Source organism: Periplaneta americana, chromosome 8 (genome assembly GCF_040183065.1).
Source record: "Periplaneta americana isolate PAMFEO1 chromosome 8, P.americana_PAMFEO1_priV1, whole genome shotgun sequence".
Taxonomy (NCBI): Eukaryota; Metazoa; Arthropoda; class Insecta; order Blattodea; family Blattidae; genus Periplaneta; species Periplaneta americana.
Genome location: NC_091124.1, coordinates 8,977,501 through 9,000,707, shown reverse-complemented (window position 1 = coordinate 9,000,707; position 23,207 = coordinate 8,977,501). Strand labels below are relative to the sequence as shown.

Below are 23,207 nucleotides of genomic sequence, written 5' to 3'. Positions count from 1 at the left end.
TTCCTCTAAAGAAATTGAGTGATCCCCATTTTAGAGGTTTTCTTCAGAAATTCTCTCGATACAAAAACTGTTTAAGCGATAGGCGAAGACGATTCAGCTTCGACAACTTACGAGAATATATCGTCGTTTACTGCAACGCTGGTAATTGCATCAATGATGACGAGGACTGAACTTGCGAGGTATGTACTACAGTACGTTATTCTTTCTTTTCCTTCTGACATTACGGAGATACAGTAGCATGTTGACGTCGTCTGTTTACGTTTAAAACCTGTTGAGCCAATGGTCTGAATGAAAAAATGTAACATATAGTAAATGTGCACTTACATTCAACGATAAGTCATCCAGCACCCACTGTCTAATTATAATTAAGACTTTACAGTAATATTGAGATTTTTTTACGTATTCCATATTCTAGCCGTGAAGTGATGTACGAACACCATGGAATGTAAATAAATATAATACAGTACAATGTCAGTGGCGACATCAGCGCTCAACGGTCATGTACGTAAAGCTGAACGCGTAGCACTTCCTGAAGGAGACAATGTTGATTTCAATGCCCAAATTCTTCGACAGGTCTCTAAGCTAAGAACAACTTATGTAATTACGATGATCAAATTCTAACCTGTATAAAAAAAGCTAACGAAGGTTGATGGATATCCTTCTCAGTTTTTTATTAAGGTTTAAGAACTGTTATTCTTCCAAAGTGAAGGACAAAGTTGTTTGTTGTTTATTTTTGGCTATGTTCCTTAAATATAAATAGGTTACAATAAACCATTTCCAATACACACTTGTCCGTTTCGTGTGGAAGGCAGCTTTAAGACTGGCGTCTAACTTTCTGCAAAATGCTGCGGACATACTTGATGTTATGGGCAGTTTGTATCCTATGGACCAGCACTAATCAACAAAGTTTATCTTCCAAGCCCGATACTCAGCTGACCACGGTAAGAAAATGATAATTGTACATCTTAATACAGTAGAGATTGGTTAATTAAACTCTGAATAATTCATATTCAATCCGACTTTTACGGTAACTGAGTTGTCAGAACTTCAGCCTGTAACGCAGGCGATCCAGGTTCGATTCCTTGTCAGGCCTGAGATTTTTCATTGAAGAATCCATAGTGACACGTGCGGTGGACAAAGTCGCAGTCGGGGTTTTCTCAGGATTCTCCCGTTTCCCCATATTAGTCGTCTACATCATTCTGTCAACATTTCTCCATTCCGTAATCATTCCGTAGCAATTCAAGAAATATACTTGCTACGCAGTTAACAGCGAGTAGACATATCCCCCTTTAAGGTAAGTAGGTCTACTGTGCATATTCCTTTCAGTTCTTCCGTAAAAAAATATTGACATTCAATGGATAATAATCTCAATTGGGACATGCAAATCACAAAAATCTGCAGGAAAGTATACTCTATTATCCATGTGCTAAAAAGGATAAATGAATCCTCTAGATTCAAAACCCTCTAAAGACCATTTTGTTCACAATTGATTTATGCCCGCATATTGCTTGCTAAAAATTAATTCTAATGATTTATATAATTTGAATTCAAAAAGTCATTAAATTTAAAGAAAATCATTTGTTAAAAGTCACTGTTAGGTTGAAAATTAAATTTATTTGCCATCAGTTACTGTTAAAATTCTTTAATTTGTGAAAGTGGATATAGGGGATTTTGAATCTATAGGATTAAAATGTTCATCTTCGCTCTTGTTTAAAAAAAGTCCCTTGTGCAGACGCTTGTATTGTCCTATTTTGACTACGCTGATATTTTAATGACTGACCTTTCCAGCAACAACAAAACGAAACTTCAACGTACACATAATTATTTTATGTTTACGTTTTGTAAGCAATGTTCGCAAGTATGATCACATAACCCCATCCCTGGAATCAATAGATTGGATTAAACAAGATAAAAGAAGAAATCTCTTTGAGATCTTCTTCTATTCCTTCGTACCTGTCGTCTCGCTTCACTTATCTTTCTTCCTATCATATTCTGAACACACGATCTCGTCATGAAAGAATACTAACAGTATCATTCCATCGCACCTCCATCTTCTTTCACAATAGCCAATAGCCAAGACTCTGGAATTCGCTATTAGCATCGAGGACTATAAAAATAAAATTGAATTTAAACGTAAACTTACTAGACACTTGTTCAGTAATTGAGACTCGTTCAGACATGTCTTCTTGTAAATAGTTATCTTATTGTAACATAAAATATTTAAATATCCGGTAATTTCATCTTTATTTATTATTATTGTACGTTTAATTTGTACTTTAGTAACAAATCTGTCGCTGTTCTTAACTTCTACAATATTATTAATCAGATAATATTGTCGTACTTTGATTTTTATTGTAATTATAATTGTAAAATTAATATCGATTGTAATTTTAATTTAAATTGTATTCCTAATATTGTAGTTGTAATCCCTTGGTAGAGGGGAAGAGAAGGCCTGATGACTTTATCTCTACCAGGTTAATTAAATAAATACTAAATACTAGAATAATGAAATCGAAGCTATGTGACATTTTTAAAAGAATGTACGTTTATCATTTCATCATACAATAGTCCTGTTTTAAGATAGTTTCTTATTGTTTTGCTTTTTGTGCGTTCGCAGCCGGAGCTGATCCAGAAGTACGGATATCCGGCCGAGACCCACGAGGTGCTCACCACGGACGGATACTTCCTCACAATGCACCGCATCCCACCCCGTCGGGGAGCGAACAGACCCGTGGTCTTGTTGGTCAACGGTCTCCTCTCCAGTTCAGCTGACTGGGTCGTTACTGGCCCCAACAACGGACTAGGTAAATACTACTAGATCTCTGTTGACATGAAGCTGACAGATACAAGATGGCGGCTATCAGATAATTCGGAGACCTTGGTTAGTTTTTGGTAGTGCACTGGGTGTGATGTATTTTGGGTCCATGTGACCAATTGCGGCCGAGGACGGTGGGTTTTTTTTTTAAGGAAGACAAAAAACGTATCTTGACTTCCTTAGGAAAGAAACGCTGCACGTTTCCAAATTTTGCGGCATAGATGGCACGCTGTGTAGGGGCAAGGTCGGCCACTCTTAAGGCCGCGTGAATCGTTGCAAACTAAAATACAAAGCAACCATAAGAATGAGATTAGATCAGTGATATGGAGACGCGTCCACCGCTGTGGAGTGACCACGAAATGAGCAGACCCGGGTTCAAATCCTGTTTGGCATAAGTTACCTGGTTGAGGTTTTTACCAATTGAAGCAGAATTGCTCGGTAACTTTGGGCGTTGGACCTCGGACTCATTTCGCCATAATAATTACACTTCTCCTCTTTCACCATCATCATCATCATCATAATCATCATCATCATCATTATCATCATCATCATCATCATCATAATATCCGTTTCTTTGCTGTATTTCGTGTTTGCTCTGTTCTAGAACCGGTTGCGAACTTGCACCCCATATATTATGGCCATTAGTTGCTGGTGGTAGTACTATGTACGTGAGCTCTCCCTTGGGAGTCATAGTGCCCGTGGGATCTGGAGTTGAGGAAACGTGATGATGTGTATGCACAAACGTAAAGGAATTCTGTGGGCTGTGGAGGAGTTCTGGGGCGGCCCGCGGAGTGGTCAGTTGCCCGGGGTGCCTTAGGGCATGCATACCATTCCATTCCGGATAGTAGGCTACAATGGGCCCACTCAAGTGGCCTACTTACGAGGACATTCCCCAACCCGTGTCCTTCCGCCTAAAGGGACTAACAAATAACACTAAACAACAAATTTTTACTTTTTTTCTTGCTCCGAAATAAAAATAGGTGAATATTGCTAATATGTGTGCCCTAAATCTGAATTTAAAATCCGAATTGACACAACACGTACTATTTTCCAAGGAAAATGAGTTGAATTTTTTATGACAAAACTTATTTGTTTTTAATTTTTCACTGCTACCGATAAAATTACAACACTCTAGGGATTCAAAAGTCCTCATAATACTGTACTTGAAAAATATGTACTGGATACAAAAATGTTGTTACATAGTTTCAAATACAACAACAATAAAATATTTCATGCGTATAATGAGAAAAATCTCGGAATTTGAAATTGCATTTAAAATAATTTTTTGGATGGCTTCTGTTTACAACTAGACCCGGAACTGTAATTTACAAGGAACCAACAATAGTCTGCAAGCATGCTGGATGATGAACTTCCTTTATATCGACTTTTCATTTCAGATATTTTTTGATGAAATCTTTCCCCATGCTCGTCGCTTACCACTCCAAAGTTAGGAGGAAAGAAATCCAAATGAGAATGTAAAAAGTGTATTTTGAGAGAATATTACACTCCATTTTGTCATATGCACTTAACATGGTTTCCACAACAAGTTCTATGTAGTTCTCTGCCCTAGAATTTCCAAGGAAATTTGACCAAACGTCTTTGAAAGCCCGCCATGCCATTCCCTCTGTAACAGAAAGTTTCTCCTCAAACAAAGGGACAGCCATAACTTTGTGAATTTGTGGATTGATGAAAATGTCCTCTTTTACTTTGCATTCACTAAAGCTGGTAAACTTTTTCTTTAAATACTGAAACCCACACCCTAGTTTGTTCATTGTATACACCTCACTTTGAACTGTTATGGAATTTACTTAATAGAAGAGACCAATATCTGTTTATTTATCAGTAGTACAAAAGAACATGCCAAAAATCATAAGAAACCGAAAATACTCCCAAACCACGCCATACGTTTCCTGGGGGAACGCTTATTAAAAAGTGAAATCATAGTATATCTTAAAAATCTTACGTGATACGAAAAAAAGAAATGCATTTTCGGATTCAGCGCACATCAAACCTTAAGGGACACATCGTATTAATTCTTGTTGTTCAGTGTAATAGAGAGATATGAGGCACATTATTGTTCTTATTAACTCGATATACAAAGCGTTGTAAGGCTGAAAAATTATCTAGGCTATTTCCATATGTTTGCAGAAATACCCGTATAATGTGATTTCCTGCATTTTTTGTACCAAAACTTGGCCTTTGTCTTGTCTCATGTGTCTCTGTCTTCAAAGAAAGACCCATTAATTGCTTACTAAAATAATATACATCCTTTCCGAATAAACTGGCTAGTAGGCACTGAATATGAACAACATTTGTTCAGTAGTTTAGGCCTACGAGAAATCGCAGACGAGCTAACCAACGGACGGAGAGACATGCCCAAAACTAACTTTTCGATGTCAAGGATGTCGAAAACGTCTATTTTCGCGAATATCCCGAAATATATATTTGTAATAATTCTAAAAATGTGCGATTTTAATAGCATGCATTACACGTAGGCCTATAAGGATTAAAATGCTTACATTTTGAGGGAACATTCTCCCTATATAAAATGTCGAGGTAAGTTGTATCAGAGGCACAGCTGCAAGTTTTATGCGTGAATTGTCGCTGATAGAATTGCTGTTCATGTAAACCAGAAGTGACAATCAACATCTTTTGTTTCCGAATACCCGGTATATCTTCGCTATGCTGGGACTCCCGGAAGTAGTGATCTTGTATGCATTGGGTTGCTATAGTAGCCATCGTTCTTCCGTTTGCTATCCGTTGCTTATACGTCCGCTCCCATTTGCGCTGCATTTGCTTCGACATTGTGAGTTTTCTTTCTTCACTCATCTTTGGTAGCGAATGTTTCCAGTTTAACTTGTCAACTGCTGATTGTTGCTCAATTGAGAATCGTTTGACACCATTGCGAACGTTCTATGATTTCGTTTTCTCGAGTTACAATATCTCTGCTATCTGCCTGCGTGGCGCAGTTGGTATAGTCGTGTCCTTCTGTGCCCGAGGTTGCGGGTTCGATCCCGGCCCAGGTCGATGGCATTTAAGTGTGTTAAATGCGACAGACTCATGGCATGTAAAAGAACTCCTGCGGGACAAATTTCCGGCACACCGGCGACGCTGATATAACCTCGGCAGTTGCAAGCGTCGTTAAATAAAACATATTATTAATATCTAGGCTGCCGCGCGACAGGCTAATTCGTACCTCAACTTTCCCCAACCTGCATATTGCTAGATGGTGTCACCCGCTTCAAATTTAAGATCATGAGTTATTTTTAATCCTATTCTTTTAGTATATTTCATATTAAAGTGTGCAAACCATATTAAATATCTATTCTCTGTGATCAAATAAGAATTATTGATCTAGTTATATTCTGTTGGTAAAAAATTATAAGTCCTTGTACCTTCTTAATTTCGTTTGCCAGAAAGATTCAATTAATTTTCCGATAGTACCGATACATGCTTTAATTCAGTCATGTCAACTGATGCCGATAGGCGCAAGCGCGTGCTTTAGAGCTCAAGAGTGCCTGAGCGCTTTACAGCGGTAAGGAAAGAGACAGACGAAAGAAGTAGTGCAGTATATGCCACGTGGTCGAGCTATATATAGGGATGGCCAGCATTGATTCAATGGATAAAGTAAAGAGATCTTATTAAAACTGTATCCATGTTAATTTTTAGATTTGTCTGAAAAGTATAAATGCTTTATAAGAATGTAAGTTTTAATTTTAATGCTCATTTTTCACAAGCTTGCCTTTTTATTCAAAAGAAATAATTGCTTAACTTTTTTATACAGAAGTGAAATGTTCAGATATGTGTATTTAATAACCTTACAGGTATTGAAACGATGTTTTCGTAAATATAATTTATCGTAAATACCTACATATTACTGAAGATAGTGTATTGAAAATTTTGAAAATATTCACATGGAAAATGTTTGTAACGAAATGAAATAACAAAGCAATTACTGTTACATCATAAACAAAAGAAATGTGCCCATATGTTGGTAAAACGTCAGCTCTATAGCTTCAGCAGATTTCCAAAAAAATAATTTAATATTCTGATGATAGGAAGTTGCTCACCAATATCACCTTAAAAGCTTAATGCGATAAGAGTTTTGTTATGTAATATTAGTTACAATAAAAAATATATCTAGGTAACTTTGCTTTGTACTATAATATTCTTTTGATTAGTTGATTGATTACTTTTATAAGATTAAAGATACCATCAATATCAATTCCAACTTATCATGTCATACTCAATCTCTTTTTTTTTTTTTTTTTTTTTTTGGCTATCACTTTCTTTATGAATGATGTGTTTCATTCACTTAGTACAGTACACTTGCTATAGAATTTATGTGAATTTTCCTTCTTAACTCTTTATGATGTTATTAACGTTTAAAACACAACTGTGATATTAAGAAATTGGTGTTGGTACTTTTGTTTTACCGACAATATAGATAATATCAAACAGAAAGAAGCAATATAAAAATAACGACATAAAATTTCACGTTCCGCTTGAAGTTTGCACATCACTGTTTTCTTAATCCAACAGGCTGCTTATTCATATACATAATCATTCCTCCTTCCATACCTAGCGCTGATGACCGCGCACGACGTCAAGGTCAGAAAAATGCGCTTGCTTTTGCATCACTGCTTTAGGTACTACATATTTTTTAAAATAAATTGTATGTTTCTAAGAATAAATTCCTTGTACACGTATAGGCAGGTTTATTTGTACCACTACGATACTGCAAATAAATCAGATGGGGCACAATTTATTTATTGAGACTCTTTCAACAATAGAGTTATTCCTGAGCCATGACACGTATGGCGCACTGCCACAATTGGTCAACCCTTGCCCAGCACACTCATCCCTCCGTCGTCCTCAGTACTAGATACGTAATCAGTCCTTACGGGTAGCACACTTCGCGAGTCACTCGTTTGCGCGAGCGTCTTTGTCGGTCCTGTTCTGGGATATCCTCGGGTACGAACGAACTCTGGTTTCTGTCGATGAAGCCGTCAGCTGATTGAGATAGTCTACTGCTTGGCTGAAATGATGTTAGTTTTGAACCCTCCAACACTGCTGTCAAATGCATTAGTGCTAATGACAGTTACAATGGCTAGTGCAATATATGAAGTTTTATTAATGTACGATGTTGTATTTGTTGACGCAGCGTACATTCTGTCGGACGCGGGATACGATGTGTGGCTCGGCAATACGAGAGGCAACGTCTACTCCAAACGACATTTGCGTCTTTCACCACGCGATAAACAATTCTGGAACTATAGGTGAGTTTTAAATGTATTAGTCAGCTTCCAGTTCTGTACGTACAAATGTTAGCCGATGGTGAACTAGTAATACGTTATTTAACGACGCTGTATCAGTCGTCTTCAGCGAACTAGCTGTAGGATTCGAATGAGAAAACTCCAAGAAAAATTTAGCGATCATTTCTCGCCCACGTCAAAATGTTAAAGTTATCTAAGTGTACTCTCCACTTGCTACTCTAACCATAGTCTTTGTCATAATAATATCCTTCAGGTGGATTTTGGGTGAAACATTTGATTCTATTTGTATATCTCCAGTACATTATTTGGATTTCCCTCTTTAAAATGATATGTCACATATGACCAAGTTCATACAGCATCCACTTTAATTTTTCGTTTTTCTGAGAAGGCGTATAAAAGTTTTAATTCCAACGCTCATCCTTCATGCAGCTTCTTAGTTTTTGGCTAATGATCATTGTCTTAATGACAACAAGATTCAGAATATTTTATTTTCGTTGCGAAGAGAGGTACGTATATGATAATAACCTTCAACAGGTTAAACTCTTAGGTGTTGTTCTTGATTCCAAGTTAACATGGGAAGGTCATATTAACGAGTGTATCATATTGTCAAGAGTAATCTATTTATTATGGATACTTACATAACTTGTACCTAAGGAATTTCTTGAAACCTCGTATTTTGCTTTTTTTTTTACTAGTATAATAATATATTTCTTATGGTATTCATTTGTGGGGAAATTGTCATGAAATTAATCAAGATCTCTTGCAAAAAAAGGCAATACGAATTTTGACTGATTGCGATGCTCACTACAGACCTTCATTTATTTCTGAAAAAATTAACTATTGTTCATTTGTATATTTGCCATTGTTTGATTAAAATAAAATCGAATTTAAACAGTTGTTATCCATATAGTGCGATTCATCAGTATGGTGCAAGACGTATTTACCACCTTGTGACTCCTAAAGTTAGATTATCCAAGTCTAAACAATGATTTACATGAATTGAATTGTCTGTGTTTAATAAACTTACTTATAGTGCACATATTGTTAATTTTAATAGATTTAAATGTGCTATTCGTGACTGGGTAATAAAATATAAATGAATTTATGGACACTAGTGATGATATAGTATCTTAGTTTTTTTCTTTTTGGCTTTTCTCTGTATAGTATTTGCGATACCACGATTGTTCTTATAAATAAATGAATAAATTTACGGATTTTGTGCGGAAAATTATATTTTATTTTATTTCCCAGTTTGTTTTTTGACATTTTCCTCTTTAAAATGTTATATCACATATGGTTATACCAATATTAACCATGTTAACTTTTCGTTTTTCTGAAAAAGGGTAAAGTGTATGTATATCCTATGCCGTAATTTAACGATTGTTTCCGTAAATTTAGTTTTTCCATACAAAACGAACATTTTCTCAGTTTTTATTTAATCTAGAAAGCTCAAATTTTTAGGAATCTTTATTTGGATGTTTTGCATGTACTGGAACAATTTTTGATTGATTGATTGATTTATATATTCATTTATTTACTGTATTTATTTATTTATTTATTTATTTATTCATTCATTTATTCATTCATTCGTTCATCCGTTCATCCGTCCATTCGTTCCTTCGTTCATTCATTCATCTATCTATCAATCTATCTATCTATCTATCTATCTATCTATCTATCTATCTATCTATCTATCTATCTATCTATCTATCTATCTATCTATCTATCTATCTATCTATCTATCTATCTATCTATCTATCTATCTATCTGCCTGCCTGCCTGCCTGCCTGCCTGCCTGCCTGCCTGCCTGCCTGCCTGCCTGCCTGCCTGCCTGCCTGCCTGCCTGCCTGCCTGCCTGCCTGCCTGCCTGCCTGCCTGCCTGCCTGCCTATCTATCTATCTATCTATCTATCTATCTATCTATCTATCTATCTATCTATCTATCTATCTATCTATCTATCTATCTATCTATCTATCTATCTATCTATCTATCTATCTATCTATCTATCTATCTATCTATCTATCTATCTATCTATCTATCTATCTATCTATCTATCTATCTATCTATCTATCTATCTATCTATCTATCTATCTATCTACCTACCTATCTATCTATCTATTTATTTATGTATTTATTTATTTATTTATTTATTTTTCGAGTTTCTGAGCTGTTACAGGAGATAATGTATTGGAAAACGTTGAAAAAATTATGTGAATGGGAAAAATATTATTTCTCATTGTCAGTAAGCAAATAAATTAAAGAAAAACTACTGTTTCAGCATAAAGCTAAGTTATGTGTACACGAGCTGTCTAACTTAAAAAAAATTTTTGAGAAAATGTTCCTTATGGAACAAAAATTTTAACATTGTCAAGATAATGTCGTGTCCCCTTAAGAACGATATTCTACCTAAAATGCTAAAGAGTAATATTGCTGACGAGTACCTCACTGTAGGGTCTTTGAAAGGGCAGGAGAAAAATTTAAACAGAATTAACAGAAGTTCTCCATACTCATACTTTCTACTCAACTGATGAATTGTTTTACTTGTAAATTCAATTAATCTGCTTGCTGTGCATGTGTATCTTTATGTAACTTTCGACTTGTTCCACATCTCAAAACTACAGTGCTGATTTTTTTTTTAAATTGGATTATTTTACGACGCTTTGTTAACTGTGATGGTGTCTCGCATCTGAGTGAAATGAAGGTGATAATACCAGCGAAATGAGTCCAAGATCCAGCTACGAAAGTTACCCAGCATTTCTTCTTTATTTATTGAAGGAAACGCAGTGATTTAGTGGGCTAAATCGCACCGAAACGTCGTTCCAGAAAATAAAAATGTAAGCATTTCGTAAACATGACAATGCCAAACTTGACACGCAATACGAGCCTATTTTCCGATTGCTAAATTGATAACGTAAGTCCCTGTAAATACATAATATTTTACAACTAAATCACTGGCGAAAACCCTGAAAAAGACCTCAACCAGGTAACTTTTCCCAATCAGTGTTTGAATCCGGGCCCGCTAGTTCCACGATCAGACATGCTAACCGTTACTGCACAGCCGTGGATCAGTGCTGACCTATGAAATACAATATTAGATGATACATTTAAATGAAACACTCTTAATCAATGCTTTCGCATCGGTTTGTTTCTCGCAGCTGGCACGAGATAGGTGTGTACGATGTCCCTTCAATGGTCGACCATGCCCTCAACGTTTCGAGGCAGAGGTCTCTGTACTACATCGGCCACTCCATGGGAGGCACCGATTTCTACGTATATGCTTCCACTTACCCTGCCTACAACTCCAAGATACGCCTCATGGTGGGACTGGCGCCCGCATCTTACAATTACTACAATTCCAACCCCTTCTTTAGGATCTCTAGCTTCAGCAAAGTGGGGGTAAGAAAATTAAGTACATTCTGTGTGAGAGAAAGCAATGGTGGATTATTCTGAATACATTGTTATTTTTTTACTTGATTATACAGGGACATCATTTTATTTTTACTAACATTTTTAATATTAACCTGGCTATACATTTGGATTAACGGTTGAGAACCGGAAACACCGTTTGCTATCCCCTTACACGACTAGAGTTCGATGATACTGGGGAAAATCACTTTACTATGTATAGGAGGGAAGAAAAGTAGTTCATTCATTTACGTAAACTAGGAAATATCGCAATTTCGAGTTTGATAATTTTCATTAGGTTTTTGCTTAACCAAATTACAGTACGGTATTAACAGTAAGTATTTTTACTCACGAACTGAGTTATCCATGCGAACGTATTCATTATGCAGTGTATATTATACTGTCTACAGCACATTAGCGTACAATATAGAGAATGAAGTTAAATTGAAAAATAATCATAATATGGATATTTAAACACATTTTTGAAAATGGTGGGCGTTCATTTCGATACAGGGTTCAGTTCGTTTGTGCATATTATCGCACTATAGACTATTGCATCTAATTCCAGTTACCAGTTTCGTCCTTCGTGCTAGTAACTCATGTTGAAATAATTCTGTACCAACTTTATAAAACAGTAGGCCTACCTTACGTACTGTAAATTCAATCTTCACTTCTGCCCGACCCGCACAGATTTGTCAGATATGCTATGTACTGTCCGTCCAAGTGGTTATGTCGCAGGATCGTAGAAAGGGGGAAAATCACGTGACAGTTAATTACTTAGTGAGGCATTTTTATTTAAGTTATTTCAAACAGTTCTATAACATTACATAAACTTCCAATTTCTAACAGAAATTAATGTTTTCAGAAAAGAGCTAAGACAGCCCAGCCACTAGTCTTTACAGAGGGGCGAACAGAAGCAGGTGGGAGAAATCGGGATGCGACGTAGGCAAACGGATTGCAGTACCTGTGCGAAAATATGATTTAATATTGAAACCTCTTTCGTCACTGGAAAACGCGAATATATTTCTGAAACGTACTATATTCACTAACTCAGTACTGTTTACTATATGCTGCTTTGGTTGGAACTTCATTAGTCGAAGGGGTGGGAGTGAAGTACATTCAAAAACTCAAGTACAATAAAAATTGAAGTAAAAATAAAATGATGTCCCTGTATAACGGTACTGTATCACAACTAGATTATTTAGCGTCGATAGATTTAGTGATAGCGAAATGTTATTTGGCGAGATAAGACCGACGATTCGCCACAGATTACCTGACATTCGCCTTAAGGGTTGGGGAAAACCACGGAGAAAACCAACCAGGTAATCAGCCCTAGCGGGAATCGAACCCACGCCCGAGCGCAACTCCGGATCGGCAGGCAAACGCATTAGCCGATTAAAGCCGATGGCTGATTACATTGTTTCCATTGCTTGCAGTGAACATAGAAATTTAGTGTTTCAGTGTTGGCTCCATCTTCGCCTTCAGGTGAACAAAAGAAACGGATCGCCCAAGTGGCTTAGGCCTTTTTAATGACCAGGCCGAGTGTTTTTACAATTAGCAATTAACATGAAATGTGACAGAGATGCACCAAGTACATTATCACAAATGTGACTGATTTATGACCGTGAATTTGTCGCGAATTTTAGCGAAGATTGGTTTTTTCTGAGAAAGATGTTCATTTCTGTGGTAAAACGAAAATAGAGCATGTTAAAATTATTTCAAAGAAATGTAATGCATTAATTTTGAAGATGCTACCTACAAAGGAGTAGCAAGACAAAATACTTGGGAATTATATTTTTACCTTTAATGGCTTACACGCTTACAGGACCATTGATGACTGGGTTTTGGATAAAACTGAGTTAAGGCCGATTTACAAAGGGTACGGCTATTATTATTATTATTATTATTATTATTATTATTATTATTATTATTATTATTATTAATTCATTTATTTATTTGATTTAATGGCAGGATTACAATTGAATAAAAAATGAAAAATCATTATCCCATTAATTCCATTATTTTCGATCTAGCTTCTCAGTATCTCAATGGTCCTATGACCAGTATTGAGACGAAAAAGGACGTCTGATGTTTTTCGTTGGCCGACTTGGATGTTTTGAATTGATGATTCCACTGCTTTTCCTTGGTTCTGTCTTATACTTACTTACTGGCTTTTAAGGAACCCGGAGGTTCATTGTCGCCCTCACATAAGCCCGCCATTGGTCCCTATCCTGAGCAAGATTAATCCAGTCTCTACCATCATATCCCACCTCCCTCAAATCCATTTTAATATTATCTTCCCACCTACATCTCGGCCTCCCCAAAGGTCTTTTTCCCTCCGGCCTCCCAACTAACACTCTATTTATGCATTTCTGGATTCGCCCATACGTGCTACATGTCCTGCCCATCTCAAACGTCTGGATTTTATGTTCCTAATTATGTCAGGTGAAGAATACAATGCGTGCAGCTCTGCGTTGTGTAACTTTCTCCATTCTCCTGTAACTTCATCCCTCTTAGCCCCAAATATTTCCCTAAGATCCTTATTCTCAAACACTCTTAATCTCTGTTCCTCTCTCAAAGTGAGAGTCCAAGTTTCACAACCATACAGAACAACCCGTAATATAACTGTTTTATAAATTCTAACTTTCAGATTTTTCGACAGCAGACTGGATGATAAAAACTTATCAACGAATAATAACACGCATTTCCCATATTTATTCTGTGTTTAATTTCCTCCCGAGTGTCATTTATATTTGTTACTGTTGCTCCAAGATATTTGAACTTCTCCGCCTCTTCAAAAGATAAATTTCCAATTTTTATATTTCCATTTCGTACAATATTCTGGTCACGAGACATAATCATATACTTTGTCTTTTCGGGATTTACTTCCAACCCTATCGCTTTACTTCAACTAGAATTTCCGCGTTTCCCCTAATCGTTTGTGGATTTTCTCCTAACATATTCACGTCATCCGCATAGACAAGCAGCTGATGTAACCCGTTCAATTCCAAACCCTCTCTATTATCCTGGACTTTCCTAATGGCATACTTTAGAGCAAAGTTAAAAAGTAAAGGTGATAGTGCATCTCCTTGCTTTAGCCCACAGTGAATTGGAAACGTATCTGACAGAAACTGACCTATACGAACTCTGCTGTACGTTTCACTGAGACACATTTTAATTAATCGAACTAGTTTCTTGGGAATACCAAATTCAATAAGAATGTCATATAAAACTTCTCTCTTAACCGAGTCATATGCCTTTTTGAAATCTATGAATAACTGATGCACTGTACCCTTATACTCCCATTTTTTCTCCATTATCTGTCGAATACAAAATATCCGGTCAATAGTTGATGGTTCTGTCTTATAGTTCTTCAAAATATGGGTTTCTAATCATGTCTTTTACTATTAACTGAAGTCGCATTGAACACTTCTTATGAACAAGTGTTCAGATCTCAGAAATTATGTGTTGTAGGGCCCATATTATTAGATATTTTTTTCTTGTTTTGATGCATACTAGCACCTCGTAAAATATTGGATTTTTTTAACACTCTGTATGTGACGAAGTACGTTTTGTTTCTTTGTTTAACAGAAAAGAAAACAATTATTGAAAACATGATTATATTCTCTGATCACAGCCAATGTCTTGCAGGCTGAAGCGGATAAGTTATATAACAGTGAAATTTTCACGAAGGATTGGGCACCTCCAATTCTTATACAGACCTTCTGCAGAGACATGGGCCTGGTGCAAGAACTATGTTCCGCGGGACTTCTGCTCCTCGCTGGAACAAATTCAACACAGACTAATAAAGTAAGTATGGAACGCTAATGAAATGTAAGTCCACTTTACTTCGGGCCGTAGTCAGTCAGTTCACCAGCGGTGACCAAAACTCGAGCTGCAGTGATTACATGCGACAGACATGAAAACTACAACCAGTGGTAGTTCCTGTACTAACATCTTGATCAATCCCGCGGATAAAAATCGCAAGCTTTGCTATATCAGTAATGTCACTGCTGTCATCAAGAGCCAGTGAATAATATACGATTTTTCTTGCTTGTTTTTTTTAACATTCCTCTTGAATATAATCAGGAATTTTCTAAATTCTTCTCTCGATACTTGGTCGAGAAATTCGTAGTTTTCAAAATTAAAAACTTCTTATGGACAAGTTATTTTTGCTAGTTTAATCATTATCTTTTGAGAAATTCTGTTCTATTAAAAGATTTTAGAGGACGAGATATTTCAAACCCCATTAGACAGCTGACTTCCTTACATTTATTTATCTCATCTTCCTCTTCCTGGCGTCCACACCTGTGGAGTAACGGCTAGCGCGTCTGGCCGCGAAACCAGGTGGCCCGGGTTCGATTCCCGGTCGGGACAAGTTACCTGGTTGAGGTTTTTCCCGGGGTTTTCCCTCAACCCAATATGAGCAAATGCTGGGTAACTTTCGGTGCTGGACCCCGGACTCGTTTCACCGGCATTATCACCTTCATCTCATTCAGACCATTCAGACGCTAAAAAACCTGAGATGTTGATAAAGCGTCGTAAAATAACCTACTAAAATAAAAAAAATCCTCTTCCTGGCTATGATTTAAGACATGTCAATTCCTGGCGTTTAACAGTTCCTTAGCACATACTGTAATATTGAATCAGTTTTCCTACAATATTATTATTAAATAAATAACTAATAAATAATTACCTTCATCTAAAGATTAAGAAGATTAAAATTGAGATACCTAATAATTTTATCCTTCTAGGGAGAAGATCTAAAAATATCAATATTCATGCACATACAGAAGAATGATAGAAACACATACTTAGTGGTCAGTAGTAGTAGTAGTAGTAGTATTAGTAGTAGTAGTAGTAGTAGTAGTAGTAGTAGTAGTAATAATAATAATACATTATTCAGCATGGCAATTAATGTTTCTGTATACTCCTAATTGAACCGTTGAGCAAAGTAAACATATTACATTTTTTCCGACAAAACAACAGAAAAGTTCTCCTCATTCTTTACGAAACCACCTTTTACTGCTTGTAGAAACAGAGTTTGTAGAGCGACATGATACCGCCACTGCTTGCCTTGAGTAAGTGAATGAAACACACAACAATGTACAGGAAACTCCTCGTACCCGAATGTCTGTGATTACATGATGTAATCACGACACTCGCTTTGGTCACCTCTGCAGTAAACTCATATAATCCTGGAAGACGTAATGGACAGGAATTTCCTCAATTTCAAATTGTGTACTGATTATTAAGGCGTTTATCCATTTATAGAGGTCACCATTACTGTGTTAAACGTAGGATGGAGGATGCTCTTCGTCATTGTACACAGGTATGCTCAAAATGGTAAAAGCGCCGATTACACGGATGATGCTGCACTGCATAACATACACAGTGTACGGATTGGGCTCCGCAACTACATTGTACTGTACAGTAGTGGCAGAGCGGGTTTTTTGCCACTACCAGAGCTCTGGTAGTGGCAAGAAATCGGACTGACCCTTGTAGCTGATTTCAGAGCCTTGTTCACTCCAGAGCACGATAGACTGGTAACTAAGACCTTCGTGGTTCGAATCCTGCCTGGTAAGGAAACTTTTTTTTTGTTCCTTATTCAAATTTATTCCCAATACTTTTCGATTGCAGCGATATTTTACTACTTAATTAACTTATTATTCCCAGAACATGAATTTTACCAGCAATCGAAAACAATTGGGAATAAATTTGAATAAGGAACAAAAAATAGTTTCCTTACCAGGCAGGATTCGAACCACGAAAGTCTTAGTTACCAGTCTATCGTGCTCTGGAGTGAACAAGGCTCTGAAATCAGCTGCAAGGGTCAGTCCGGTTTTTTTGCCACTGCTGTACATCAATTAACACGTCCTGGAAATGCACTCTCACGGATCGTACTAAATTTACTATGAAAGGATTAACAAAAAGATTAATATCACTCTCCATACGTCCAAAATCACTAAATCTATGTTCTGTGAATTCATATTTGAGCTGTTTCAGTAGGTTACACAGCTATTAATTAACTATATGTTGTTCAGGCATCATACATCACTTTACAGGTTCATCATCCGTGAAGGGTTTTAGTGCCTTAGTTAATTCCCAACATACTACATAACTTGCTCCTAAACATAGACTCTGAATTGTTCGACTCTCTTCAATGTTTGATCTTTCATTAAGTGCTTTCAATTCTTGAAGCTGTAGTGCACGTTGCACCCCTGAAAAATTATTTTATGAAAACATGTAATTCTGCTGGAATAAAATAATAATAATAATAATAATAATAATAATAATAATAACAACGTTGGTATATGAATACATATTACAGAAAACAGCTTCCCTGTTACTTCGACATGTTCTGGGTGGCAGAGCCTATAATGTCGTTTTATGTTGCTCAGTAGTATTCCTGAAGTACCTTACAACATAGTAAACACTTTACGTTTTCACCGAACGCACAAGTAGTCTTCCTCCCACACTGTACGGAGTGATCGTTTGCTTACAGAAGGTTTTGACTGTGTCGTTGTCCCGCACTGTTCGTGCGTTTACCAAGTATTTGAACTGCTTTCCGCAGTCATCCGTCGAGCTTCGAACGAGGAACAGCATGCTCTACATTGGAAGGTTGTGATTACAGAACGTAATCGGGGGTCAGAGAATGAGCATAATGTACAATTTATGTAACAAATTGTGGTCTACAAACTTAGCAGGAATATAGGATGGAGGATGCTCTTCGTAATTTCGTATAGGTGGCTGGTGGATGGGTAGTTGGGTGGGTAGGTGGATGGATGAAGGATGTATGTAAAATAACTTACTCTTTGTCGGCCTAGAATGTCAGTAGTCAAATAAACTACAAATTAAACAGCAGTAAAGGAAAGACGGGTGACTGGCTGGATGGAGATGGATGGATGGATGGATGGATGGATGGATGAAGGTTATTAAATTGTATTATTTTGTTCTTCTTTCCGATTTCAAATGGTTTCAACTGTAATATAATTAATGTTTTATAAATATTAATAATGAATAATTAAATAAACTATGTGTTTCAATGAAAGAGAGAATAAATACACCAATAAATAATGTAAGTATGAGTTAATTACTTGACTAGTTAGTGGATGAATGAGTGGACGATTGAGTGAGTGAGTGAATTTGACTTTGTTTTTATTATTTATTTGTTTATTCGTTTATTTATTTGTTTATTTATTTATTTATTCGTCCTTTTATTTATTTACTTATTTATTCACTCATTCATTTGTTCGTTCCTTCAATTTATTTATTTATTCATTTATTTGTTCATTTATTTACTTATTTATTTATTTACTTATTTATTAATTTATTTATTTATTCGTTTATTTATTTATTATTTATCTATTTATTTATTTATCTATCTATTTATTCATTCGTTCGTTTGTTCGTTTATTTATTTATTTATCTATTAATTCATTCGTTCGTTTGTTCGTTTATTTATTTATTCATTCATTCATTTATTCGTTTATTTATTTATTTATCTATTAATTCATTCGTTCGTTTGTTCGTTTATTTATTTATTCATTCATTTATTTATTCATTTATTTATTCGTTTATTTATTTATTTATCTATTAATTCAGTCGTTCGTTTGTTATTTTATTTATTTATTTATTCATTCATTCATTTATTTATTCGTTTATTTATTTATTTATCTATTTATTCATTCGTTCGTTTGTTCGTTTATTTATTTATTAATTCGTTTATCTATTTATTTATTCATTTATTTATTTACTTATTTATGTATTTATTTATTTCTGTATTTATTTATTTATTTATTTAGATATTCGTTCGTTTGTTCATTCATTCATTTGTTTATTTATTTGTAATAGTCAGTGAAGGAATTAACGGATGATAGAATGGACTGTGTTAGGTGGAAGCAGTTCTCATTTTCTTGAAAGGTATCATAGATCAACTCTGCCATAGTCCAGACAAGAAGTCTAAACGGATACAACTATACCCTTTCGCACCACAACAATCCATGGTCTAGCCTTCGCTATCAACTAAGTTGTCTTTGGGGGACAGCATTATGAACTGCTTTCAGCTCTATACGTACAGTACACTGAAAATAACTAGGATCACTACACATCACAAACGTCTTGAAAAACACTGACTCTGGGACGCAAAAAGAACCGAACATCTTTAATGCCTCTGATCATAATCCGAGTATATTCAAAAGTATATTATGTAATACCCGTCTTGGACAGTAGTCAATCAAAATTAACCATCTAACATGTACACCTGCTTTTACGTCAAATTCTAATCCAGTATATCTTAAAAAACCTTACAGAGGAAATTCAATTCCTACTTTCTCCTTTTACAGAAATCGCTGCCTGTAATTTTATCTCATTTTCCGGCCGGGGCTTCCTTGAAATGTTGGGTTCACTATGGTCAACAATTAAGATCAGGTAATTAGTTCCTCCAAACTCTAATTTGTAAGTAGTAGTAGTAGTAGTAGTAGTAGTAGTAGTAGTAGTAGTAGTAGTAGTAGTAGTAGTAGTAGTAGTAGTAGTAGTAGTAGTAGTAGTAGTAGTAGTAGTAGTAGTAGTAGTAGTAGTAGTAGTAGTAGTAGTAGTAGTAGTAGTAGTAGTAGTAGTAGTAGTAGTAGTAGTAGTAGTAGTAGTAGTAGTAGTAGTAGTAGTAGTAGTAGTAGTAGTAGTAGTAGTAGTAGTAGTAGTAGTAGTAGTAGTAGTAGTAGTAGTAGTAGTAGTAGTAGTAGTAGTAGTAGTAGTAGTAGTAGTAGTAGTAGTAGTAGTAGTAGTAGTAGTAGTAGTAGTAGTAGTAGTAGTAGTAGTAGTAGTAGTAGTAGTAGTAGTAGTAGTAGTAGTAGTAGTAGTAGTAGTAGTAGTAGTAGTAGTAGTAGTAGTAGTAGTAGTAGTAGTAGTAGTAGTAGTAGTAGTAGTAGTAGTAGTAGTAGTAGTAGTAGTAGTAGTAGTAGTAGTAGTAGTAGTAGTAGTAGTAGTAGTAGTAGTAGTAGTAGTAGTAGTAGTAGTAGTAGTAGTAGTAGTAGTAGTAGTAGTAGTAGTAGTAGTAGTAGTAGTAGTAGTAGTAGTAGTAGTAGTAGTAGTAGTAGTAGTAGTAGTAGTAGTAGTAGTAGTAGTAGTAGTAGTAGTAGTAGTAGTAGTAGTAGTAGTAGTAGTAGTAGTAGTAGTAGTAGTAGTAGTAGTAGTAGTAGTAGTAGTAGTAGTAGTAGTAGTAGTAGTAGTAGTAGTAGTAGTAGTAGTAGTAGTAGTAGTAGTAGTAGTAGTAGTAGTAGTAGTAGTAGTAGTAGTAGTAGTAGTAGTAGTAGTAGTAGTAGTAGTAGTAGTAGTAGTAGTAGTAGTAGTAGTAGTAGTAGTAGTAGTAGTAGTAGTAGTAGTAGTAGTAGTAGTAGTAGTAGTAGTAGTAGTAGTAGTAGTAGTAGTAGTAGTAGTAGTAGTAGTAGTAGTAGTAGTAGTAGTAGTAGTAGTAGTAGTAGTAGTAGTAGTAGTAGTAGTAGTAGTAGTAGTAGTAGTAGTAGTAGTAGTAGTAGTAGTAGTAGTAGTAGTAGTAGTAGTAGTAGTAGTAGTAGTAGTAGTAGTAGTAGTAGTAGTAGTAGTAGTAGTAGTAGTAGTAGTAGTAGTAGTAGTAGTAGTAGTAGTAGTAGTAGTAGTAGTAGTAGTAGTAGTAGTAGTAGTAGTAGTAGTAGTAGTAGTAGTAGTAGTAGTAGTAGTAGTAGTAGTAGTAGTAGTAGTAGTAGTAGTAGTAGTAGTAGTAGTAGTAGTAGTAGTAGTAGTAGTAGTAGTAGTAGTAGTAGTAGTAGTAGTAGTAGTAGTAGTAGTAGTAGTAGTAGTAGTAGTAGTAGTAGTAGTAGTAGTAGTAGTAGTAGTAGTAGTAGTAGTAGTAGTAGTAGTAGTAGTAGTAGTAGTAGTAGTAGTAGTAGTAGTAGTAGTAGTAGTAGTAGTAGTAGTAGTAGTAGTAGTAGTAGTAGTAGTAGTAGTAGTAGTAGTAGTAGTAGTAGTAGTAGTAGTAGTAGTAGTAGTAGTAGTAGTAGTAGTAGTAGTAGTAGTAGTAGTAGTAGTAGTAGTAGTAGTAGTAGTAGTAGTAGTAGTAGTAGTAGTAGTAGTAGTAGTAGTAGTAGTAGTAGTAGTAGTAGTAGTAGTAGTAGTAGTAGTAGTAGTAGTAGTAGTAGTAGTAGTAGTAGTAGTAGTAGTAGTAGTAGTAGTAGTAGTAGTAGTAGTAGTAGTAGTAGTAGTAGTAGTAGTAGTAGTAGTAGTAGTAGTAGTAGTAGTAGTAGTAGTAGTAGTAGTAGTAGTAGTAGTAGTAGTAGTAGTAGTAGTAGTAGTAGTAGTAGTAGTAGTAGTAGTAGTAGTAGTAGTAGTAGTAGTAGTAGTAGTAGTAGTAGTAGTAGTAGTAGTAGTAGTAGTAGTAGTAGTAGTAGTAGTAGTAGTAGTAGTAGTAGTAGTAGTAGTAGTAGTAGTAGTAGTAGTAGTAGTAGTAGTAGTAGTAGTAGTAGTAGTAGTAGTAGTAGTAGTAGTAGTAGTAGTAGTAGTAGTAGTAGTAGTAGTAGTAGTAGTAGTAGTAGTAGTAGTAGTAGTAGTAGTAGTAGTAGTAGTAGTAGTAGTAGTAGTAGTAGTAGTAGTAGTAGTAGTAGTAGTAGTAGTAGTAGTAGTAGTAGTAGTAGTAGTAGTAGTAGTAGTAGTAGTAGTAGTAGTAGTAGTAGTAGTAGTAGTAGTAGTAGTAGTAGTAGTAGTAGTAGTAGTAGTAGTAGTAGTAGTAGTAGTAGTAGTAGTAGTAGTAGTAGTAGTAGTAGTAGTAGTAGTAGTAGTAGTAGTAGTAGTAGTAGTAGTAGTAGTAGTAGTAGTAGTAGTAGTAGTAGTAGTAGTAGTAGTAGTAGTAGTAGTAGTAGTAGTAGTAGTAGTAGTAGTAGTAGTAGTAGTAGTAGTAGTAGTAGTAGTAGTAGTAGTAGTAGTAGTAGTAGTAGTAGTAGTAGTAGTAGTAGTAGTAGTAGTAGTAGTAGTAGTAGTAGTAGTAGTAGTAGTAGTAGTAGTAGTAGTAGTAGTAGTAGTAGTAGTAGTAGTAGTAGTAGTAGTAGTAGTAGTAGTAGTAGTAGTAGTAGTAGTAGTAGTAGTAGTAGTAGTAGTAGTAGTAGTAGTAGTAGTAGTAGTAGTAGTAGTAGTAGTAGTAGTAGTAGTAGTAGTAGTAGTAGTAGTAGTAGTAGTAGTAGTAGTAGTAGTAGTAGTAGTAGTAGTAGTAGTAGTAGTAGTAGTAGTAGTAGTAGTAGTAGTAGTAGTAGTAGTAGTAGTAGTAGTAGTAGTAGTAGTAGTAGTAGTAGTAGTAGTAGTAGTAGTAGTAGTAGTAGTAGTAGTAGTAGTAGTAGTAGTAGTAGTAGTAGTAGTAGTAGTAGTAGTAGTAGTAGTAGTAGTAGTAGTAGTAGTAGTAGTAGTAGTAGTAGTAGTAGTAGTAGTAGTAGTAGTAGTAGTAGTAGTAGTAGTAGTAGTAGTAGTAGTAGTAGTAGTAGTAGTAGTAGTAGTAGTAGTAGTAGTAGTAGTAGTAGTAGTAGTAGTAGTAGTAGTAGTAGTAGTAGTAGTAGTAGTAGTAGTAGTAGTAGTAGTAGTAGTAGTAGTAGTAGTAGTAGTAGTAGTAGTAGTAGTAGTAGTAGTAGTAGTAGTAGTAGTAGTAGTAGTAGTAGTAGTAGTAGTAGTAGTAGTAGTAGTAGTAGTAGTAGTAG

At 35.5% G+C, this 23,207-nt stretch overlaps 1 protein-coding gene across 1 annotated transcript in view; it reads left to right on the top strand.

Moving 5' to 3' along the window:
- Nucleotides 1–806: 806 nt before the first annotated feature.
- The window catches only part of LOC138704374 (lipase 1-like), a 36,544-nt gene continuing 14,143 nt past the window's right edge, over nt 807–23,207 (top strand). Inside the window, exons 1-6 of the mRNA XM_069832205.1 lie at nt 807–941; nt 2,618–2,804; nt 7,980–8,094; nt 11,247–11,487; nt 15,148–15,306; nt 19,842–19,926. Coding sequence (XP_069688306.1) covers nt 843–941; nt 2,618–2,804; nt 7,980–8,094; nt 11,247–11,487; nt 15,148–15,306; nt 19,842–19,926 — 886 coding nt within the window. The 5' untranslated portion in view covers nt 807–842. The remainder of the gene's footprint in view (nt 942–2,617; nt 2,805–7,979; nt 8,095–11,246; nt 11,488–15,147; nt 15,307–19,841; nt 19,927–23,207) is intronic.